General features: G+C 34.3%; 1 protein-coding gene across 2 annotated transcripts; it reads right to left on the bottom strand.

Annotated features, from left to right (window-relative positions):
- Positions 1 to 764: 764 nt before the first annotated feature.
- LOC111699497 (uncharacterized) lies at positions 765 to 4,113 on the bottom strand. Of its 2 annotated transcripts, none has more exons than XM_023470183.1 (3): positions 3,190 to 4,113; positions 1,731 to 2,396; positions 765 to 1,315 (listed from the first exon to the last, which is right to left on the bottom strand). In XM_023470183.1, exons 1-3 carry the CDS (start codon positions 4,072 to 4,074, stop codon positions 1,019 to 1,021), a joined length of 1,848 nt encoding a protein of 615 aa, XP_023325951.1. In that variant the 5' UTR covers positions 4,075 to 4,113; the 3' UTR covers positions 765 to 1,018. The 2 variants fall into 2 exon arrangements, with proteins under 2 accessions (XP_023325951.1, XP_023325953.1); XM_023470185.1 differs by having other exon boundaries at positions 1,746 to 2,396.
- Between the last annotated feature and the right edge of the window lie 5,137 nt (positions 4,114 to 9,250).

The following is a 9,250-nucleotide window of genomic DNA, read 5'->3' as shown; positions in this document are numbered from 1 at the left end:
AGAATCTCTCGGTATGAATTTTTTTCAGTCCCTTTCAGCCTGAAAGGGAGTTCAAAGTGTGCAAATCATGTAAATGTTCACAAATTATGTGCAGTAGAGTACATTAATACAGTATGTTCCCTAGACTATTCATTTCAATTTCGAAATTTTTAAAGCTGTTAAATAAACTTTATAATGAATTAGGTGAATAAAAACTATGATTTGATTTACAGTTATAACGGAAAATCAGCGTTTGTAAAGTGAAAGGCAAAGAGTCTATGTGAAATGATCATTGGTAAATCATGAAACCAGCCTATTTCATAATTTGGTTTTCTTTTAACATTATTAATTTTAGATTTTCTATAAAATGATGTCCCATGGCCCGAAAGGTTATATAGCAAAAATATGTGAAGTACACCTGCAGTTTGGAAACAGTACAACAAAATGGCCGTTTTATCACTTTTTTCTAGTAAATTCCCCTCTAATATATATATACTATTCTCGTTGTTTAGAAGCCATCAACAACTAATTCCTCAGAGTTTCAGTTTTGTCAAACAGGTTTTCTTTTCTCTTGTTCACAAAATAAGCAAACATAAAAAGTAGTCACCAAAATATAGTGGACTCGTGGTCTCCGTTCTATGTTAAACTGAAATTGTAGCTAGGACCATAAATAACATTTCTTATTTATAAAAGAATAAATAGTGAAGACAAAGCTTATTTCACTGTTTTCGGATTTTCCTTTAATCATTCATCGTGAGCTATATATTTTCTAACAAAGAAAGAAATATCTTTAAAATTATATTTATTCTAACAAAACATCAGGTTTAATAAAACTAATCTGAATAAAATTTTATTTATTTTAAATGAGAAATTGATCGTTCTGAATGAATTTTGTCTCCAAATAAGAATAGTCAGTTAAACAACTGTACAGGTACTGAACTGTAGTCAAAATAAACTAGACATTACGTCACTAAAATGTACTGCAAAGCAGAGTTGTCACTTGATACTGTACATAAACTTAACAAATTTTACTCTTAAGCTAGTTGAGAAGTACACTAATATTTCTATTGTATTGATCAAGAAACCACTGAAGACGATTATTCGAAGTTTTCCTGTCAAAAGTATAGCTGAGCACACTGCCGCGTCTGCTTATATAATTATCCAGGTAGAGATGGGTCAACCGAGGAAACTTACGGATAAGCAAGACAGGTAGATTAAAGTCGTGCTCCAGGTGCTCGGAAGGATAGGTCACGTTGAGGTGTAGAGTTTCCAGGTATTCTAGCTCTGCTATAACCTGGAGATCTGCAACTGGGCTCCTGGGAGATTGTCCCAGCTCCTAAAATATAAAAAGTTTAAAATATTGTTGATTTGTCTAGTTATTAACATCTTTAAAATTTATAAAGACATCCTGATTGCCAATACTTGAGATAAGTGTCAAGCAGCCTACACTTTGAAAAGCTGACAAGAGAATCAACGTAGTTTTACCACGTTTGTATATAAACAAATTTAAACAAAGTTAATTTATTTAGTTAATTTATTTATTTATAAACTTAACATTAAAATAAAATTTAGATTTAAACATTTTATGGAAATTTAAGATTTGAACATTTTTTTGAAATTTTTACTGAAATCATCATTATTATTATTGTCATTATTCTGACTTTTCAAAAACTTGAATCCTTTAAAAATGGGGGGATCAAATAATGGTAGCGATACCATTGTGAATTCTTCATGGCACATTTCTAACTTACTTTGATAACTCCTACCTGTCCCGGCATATGGAAATGGAAAGGAAGTCCTCTATTCGGATCATCCAGGTAAAGAGAGGATACGGTCAGCTCCTTGAGTAGGGGTAGAGCTGAACACAGAACCTGGATCAGGTTTAGGTTCGAGGTACTGCAGTGGAAGATACAGAGAGAGGAGAGATCGTGTTTAAAAAAGCATCTCCGACCCTGAAACTTGATATCAAAAGAAACCTTTATATCCTCCAGGTATAGACACCGCAGCTTGGGTAGGGTTCGGAGTAGTGTATCCAGGGGGACCTGAGTATCCCCCCAACCTGCAATCTTCAGGGTTTTCAAGCTCAATGCTTCTGAGAACAGAGAACAGTCAAATTTCTGGGATAAATTACGGTTTAGAACCTCGTCGGTATTGAAACCTATCCCAATCAGCTCCAGGGTAACAAGGTTCCTACTCAGCTCCATCCAGGATAATTGATTAACCTTTATGGTCTCCCAACCGAACAAGGTTAAGTCTGAGAGGAGCGGAGAATGGTTGAGGATGGTTTGGAATGAGACGGGAAGGTTCCCCTCCCTGAAAATGAGCATACGGACCAGGGAGTTGGTGTAGGATTTGTCGTCTTCCCCTAGTCTTGAGACTACGTTAAAGATCTCATGTCGACGCTTCGCATCTCCACCCTGTAAATAATTAAATTTTAATCTTCACCCTGTAAATAATTAAATTTTAATCTCTACCCTGTAAATAATTAAATTTTAATCTCCACCCTGTAAATAATTAAATTTAAATCTCCACCCTGTAAAGAACAAAATTTAATCTCCACCATGTAAATAAATAAATTTTAATCTCCACCCTGTAAATAAATAAATTTTAATCTCCACCCTGTAAACAACTTTAAATTTGAATCTCTCCTTGTAAATAATACATTTTACATTTCCACACTGAAAAATCTCACTCCTGTAAAGATCAACATTTTAATCTCCACTTTGTAAATAACAAATTTGAACCTCCCCTTGTAAATAATACATTTTACATTTCCACACTGAAAAAAAACGTTATTTCAAAAATCTTCATCCTGCAAATATAAATGCAAATTTTAATCTATAGCCTGTAAAAAAAATAATTTCCAATTTTTCCAATAACTAAAATTTTCAAATAAGATTTTAGAAGAAACAAGTAAATCAGTAACATTATTATGAAACCAGTATTATTCCCAGAATTAAATCTCCTTTCAGGGACATTTTATTTAAAGTTTGGAATATACGATTCACCATCTACCCTTCAAACATCTGTCTGAGGCACATTCAGGAAGATAGGATATCTCATCCATCTCATTGAGAAGACAAAAGTTTACCGGGTACTGTTGGGAATCGGAAATGGCACTATATAAATTGAAGTTCTCTTGAAATGACGCCAAACGTCCTTTAGAAAAATAAAAATTTGCAGCAACAAAAACGATAAAAATATGTGTACCTGAAAGTATAAAGATTTTGTATGACAAGAACCCCCGAACTCTAGAACCCTGAGTCTGGTTGCTGCCAACAGGAGCCGGGATACACAGTAGGACGGAACATTAGCATGAGTATTGAGGCAGAGAACTATATGAGTTAAACTGAACCTACATCTACCCTCAGCTATAGCCAGGATACCCAGCTCGGTTACAGTGCTCCGGTATACATTCTGGAACAGGATCAGGTTCGCAATTCTGGAGATATATTCTAGGATCTGATCTGAGGCGAAAGGAAGAACTACATGAGTCAGGTTTGGAGCTAGGGAGAGGTGACCGGAAAGGCTGCTGAGCCTGGTCATGATCCCAGCCCAGTCCCCAACCTTGTTGTCAACGCTGAGATTGGTGTTGGTCATGTTGTTGATGGGATCCCCCTGGAAATCTGGATCCTGGGATTTATCAATGATATAGAACTGTTCCAGGGAAAGGTTTTCTCCACCTAGCTCTCCTAGCACAGAGTCCAGTGTATTTAAACACCTGGAGATATCCTCCTCACTAACTCGTATCAACTCATTACCTCCAGCCATCCAACTCTTCTTGGTCAACTCGAATGTAAATTTTCTTAATCTTTCTGTAAAAAGTAAATCAAGAACGAGATGAGGAGAAGCTAAACTATTGAGATAAATAAGCTCAGAGATGAGTTTAGTTTGCAAATCTGATGGAAGGGTTTCACACAGAAAAATCTTCATTTGATCCTTCACCTCTTGTCGGATAAACTCGGTGACATGGTTGGTTTGCTCATGGTGTATATAGTACAGGCTTCTCTCCTTGTCAATCATCTCCTGGATAGATAAAACTAGTTTATTCATACTCTGAGACAATAAACTCTTAACAACACGTCTCGGAGCCATAGTTCTTGGGGCTTAAACCTTTACTGAAAACATGTTACCTTTAGATTCACATTTGCAAGTTGACCGTCCAACGTCAATAGGAAATACAGAAAAATTGTACAAAATACAACCAAACTATGACAATTACAACAAAACTATACGAAATACAACAAAAAGCTATACAAAATACGACCAACTATACAAAATACAACCAAACTATAAAAAATACAACCAAACTATAAAAAATACAACCAAACTATATAAAATAGACCCAAATTATACAAAATATAACAAAACTATACAAAATTTAATCAAATTTCACAAAATACAACTAAATATACAAAATATACGCAATATATATATACAAACAAAACCACAGCGAACCAAACCGGATCGAACCACCATAGATCTACCAAACCTACAAATAGATATAAAAACTATACAAAATACAACCAAACTATAGAAAAGGCACCCAAACATTACAAAATACAACCAAACTATACGAAATGCAACAAAACTATACAAAACACAACAAAACTTTACAAAACACAACAAAACTATATAAAAAAGCACCCAAACTATACAAAACACAACAAAACTATTTATAAAAAGCACCCAAACTATACAAAACACAACAAAACTATACAAAATACAATGAAACTATACAAAACACAACAAAACTAAACAAAAATACAACAAAACAATACAAAATACAACAAAACTATACAAAATACAACATAACTGTACAAAATACAACAAAACCATAGAAAACATTATAAAACCATAGAAAACATCACAAACATGAATAAACAAAGAAAAACATAACTTAAAAGAAATAAAAAGAAAAACCAAACCATACAAAATACGAATAGAAATACAACTAAACCGTACAAAATACAAAAAATAATACTAAAAAATACAACTAAACTTTACAAATTACAAAAAACTATGGAAAATTTATGCAAAAATATGGCCAAACTTTACAAAATACAAACAATTCAGTTTTTATCCAGCCTGTAGCCTGTATCTTATAACAGTATGCACCCTGTATCCTATACAGTATGCACCCTGTATCCTATACAGTATGCACCCTGTATCCTACCACATATTGTTATTGTTTTCGATAAGTTTTTTTTTTTTAAATATTTTAAGTTCAATAAGCTTAATGAAAACCATATGAATATTTTGTTTCTTCACAAAGTGTTAAAAGTATAAAAGTAAAAAGTTAGACAGTAAATGGGTCCATATATAGCCTGTTATAATAAAACCCAAACATATGTTTTATCCATGATGTAATTTTATAACATAATTACACCGGTTATATCATTATATGTAAGTGATAACAAAACAACTGATTATTTAAAAGTTAGGTTCGACAGCGTGTAAAAATTCCCCCAAAAAACACTTTTTTTTTTGCAATGATTCATATCTTGTTAGGCCTAATGAATTACAAATTACTTTTTACCGTCTCACAATTTTTCTATCTAAATTAAATTATACAAGTGTTGATAAGATTTCTCTCTCCGGGTTGCCCTCTGAACTGTGTGTTGTATCAGGGTACTGGAGCCAGATGTAGGATATGTTAAGGGTTTATATCTTCAGAATATATTAAACCTGAGGATGAGGAATTGATGTAAATCTAAGTTCCCTGGAGAACTGGACGGATACTCCGGGTGTAGTGGAACCTGTGCTCTGGATCCTAATCCTACTCCTGAACCTAATCCCCGTCTAAACCTGACTCATTCCACAAACAATCCTTAAACTCAACCAGATAAACTTCAAATAAAATAAATACGATAAAATTTGCTGTGGGAAGCAGATTTCAAGGGAATCAAGATTGAAGTGGGATTAAAAAAGTTAGGATAATATAAGATAAGATTGATACACAGGAAATAGAAGGTTGGATTGTATCCTGAAGAATGGATTAATTATCTACTGAATGATGGATTATATTCTGAAGAATGGATTATATCGAGAAGGATGGATTATATCCTGAATAATGAATAATATCCTAAAGGTTGTATTATATCCTGAAGAAGGATGGATTATATCCTGAATAATGAATAACATCCTAAAGGTTGTATTATATCCTGAAGAATGGATTAATTATATACTGAATGATGGATTATATTCTGAATAATGGATTATATCGAGAAGGATGGATTATATCCTGAAGAAGGATGGATTATATCCTGAATAATGAATAATATTCAAAAGGTTGGATTATATCCTGAAGAATGGATATAAAAAAAAGGAGAAGGTTAGATAGATTCTCTGCATGGTTAAAAACAAAATCGAAGAAAATTAGTTCAAACAAAGAAAGTGTGTATCAATGGGTCAGGAGTAGAATTGAGTTGAAATCAACCCCCGCCCTAATAACAGTTCTTAGGTCAATAAATCTATGCAAACCAAATACTGCTGCTCTAAAGACTGGGGTAGAGGATAGAGCAATCAGACGCAGAGAGCCAAATTACATGTTATTTAACATGTACAAGCAGTTACTGCTGGGTTGGTCTGTATGAAAAATCAGGCGACTCGAATTTCATATTTCACGCTCAATTTCTGGGCGCCAGGAGCTCGGAGATTTTCCCCAAAATCCCGCATTTTCTGTCTGTCCGCGAGTAAAATGACAAATTAAGAAACTAATCTTGAAGAATTTTGACAACTTCCTGGAATGTTTTGGAACTCAAATCTGCAGTTCAATGAATACCATCATGATATTATAATAGGTTTCTGGGTTGAGATGGGGTGTGTGGAGGAGGGGGGGGTGTCCATCCAAGATGCACAAATAACCCTTGATTTAAAAACGTTACGTGGCCAATTCATAACGATAATATTTAGCTTTTTACCAGAATAACAATGATGAAGATATCGTCGAATTTTCATTTCTTGAACAGATATAAAGGAACTGAGCTTTTGTCACAAACTCTGATTTTCTAATCCCTTTATCTTAGCTCTACCAAATGGTGGAAACCTTTGATATCACGAATATAGGTTATTTGATATTGGAGAATTTGCAGTTTGGAATATCAAAGGTCTACAACATCGGGTTATAAAGATATAGGGATTAGAAAATCTGAGTTTTTGTCAACAACTCAGTTCCTTTTTGAACTTCGTTTCTTGTTTCTGCTCCGCAAATCACTTTTACAGAGGATCACAATCGAAAATAATCAACTTTTCAGACAGGCAAAAATATAAGGATTTCTCCATCTTTTTTGTTCAGACAAAAATTAAAGAGTACTATTGTGAATCGAAATTAAATCTTTTTTTAAAATTTAAAAATCAATTAGAATTTCAAATGCTCAAAACTATCAGAGATTGAAATAAAAACTTTAGCAGATCAATTTTTTAAAATTTGTAAAATGGGGGGGGGAGAGGGGGGGGGAGGTAGAAGCCTTTTCATTTTTGATTTTTATTTCAATCTATTCCTGAATTGGTTAACAATTCTTTTCATGTTTGGTTTGTATAGATTAGATCCCGTGTTAACTTTGTAATGTTCAATTGAACATGCCAGAACCAGTGTACATGTCACAAACATAAATACATACAGGGAACCTTAGGGGAGGGGGGGAGGGTTAACCTTTGGAAAGGAGGGAGGGGTAGGGAAATCTAGAAAGAGAAGACTGCAATAGAAATTGGAGACAGAAAAAATAATCTTTCCGGAACGTTGTTTAGAAATATTCCTCATTTTTTCATTTGTTAAACAAGACTGTATTTCCTGTATATAAACATTACAATATCAATTGGTTGTGTTGAATAAAATTCTAGAAAACACACCTTGAACTAGAGTTTTGTCAAGTCCGGAAATTAAATATCGACCGTTCCACGGATTCAAGGGATTCCAGGGTTTTCAGGTTTTTCAGATTTTTAAAAAATATTTTTTTTATTATTCGATTCTCTTCTTGAACCTCCCCAGTCCCCACCCTTCCTGCCCTTCCTACCCTTCCGACCCTTCCCTTCCTGCCCTTCCTACCCTTNCCCTTCCTACCCTCCAAACCCTTCCTACCCTTCCTACCCTCCCTAACCCCCCCCCCTTCCCCATGAAAACATCAATACTGAAATCTGAAACGATCTAAACCTTGGTTACTCATGTTTTTGACATTTTGCCTCAAAATATTTGTAGAAATGTGAACCTTTTCAGATCTTATATTTATCCTAAAATCAACGGAGCACAAGTGTATATAAGAACTTGGGTTAACCTCGAACATATAAGAAAAAAGAAGGATTGGATTGATCAAATGGGATTTCTTTATTGTATTGCAGCGGAAAAAATCAACAAAAGGATCACCAAGAAACATTGCATATCTTGATGAAAATGAAGATTTTATTTTCATTATTTTTCTGAAGTAATCAACATTTTGTTTTTGTCTGAAGGTCCAAGTTTTTTTTGTATTGAAATGAATTTTCTGTAAGTGCAGACCCCACGTACTATTTAATTATACCATGGTTGTGTTGTGTACAGTTTCATGTTTTAATTCAATCGATTTCATTTTAAATTTTGATTCCGGGACCTGATTGCGATTAATCTGTAGATAGGGAACAAACCCGGGCACGCAACCATTTAAACCCAGTTGATAAACTACGTATGGAAGGGGGGCACCCCCCTACTACGTAGAACGTGAAGGGGGGCATCCCACCCCCTCATGGAAAGTTATTGTATCAGATAATCAGGTGCATTACTCAAAAGGGACTTTCAACACAATTAGTGAACAACTTTTACCAGTTCTATTTCACAATATGTTCTTGATAATCGAGAGGTTTATATTTTATAATTAGCCAACCGTGGGGTCCCTCGAAAGTTACCAAAACTCTAGTTAAGTTTCCCTCCTTTGCCAAAAATAGGGCCGAATTTTGTCCAAATCCAATTAAAACAAGGATTTCAATGAAATTGTTGACAATTTCTTTTAATGCTTTTTAAATTTTAACAAATCAAAAAATTTTAACAATATTTTTCGTCCCCTTCTGGCGCCCTCTTACATATCCTATTATGCAGTATTAATCCTCTAAATCTTAAACCTCACTGTTTAAATTTTACCCTGGGGAAGAAAGCTTTAAGTGTTCCCCCAGATCCCACAGATGTTGCAGACGCAGCTACCACTAGGAGCAAACCGAACCGAACCGAACCAAACAGAACCTAACTCCGAACCGAACGACAGAGAACCTAACCACACCAATCTAAACCATATGAAACCAAACC

Source organism: Eurytemora carolleeae, unplaced genomic scaffold, assembly GCF_000591075.1.
Source record: "Eurytemora carolleeae unplaced genomic scaffold, Eaff_2.0 scaffold238, whole genome shotgun sequence".
NCBI classification, from domain to species: Eukaryota; Metazoa; Arthropoda; class Copepoda; order Calanoida; family Temoridae; genus Eurytemora; species Eurytemora carolleeae.
The sequence above is the reverse complement of the archived record's forward strand: the minus strand, read 5'-3'. Positions and strand labels throughout refer to the sequence as shown.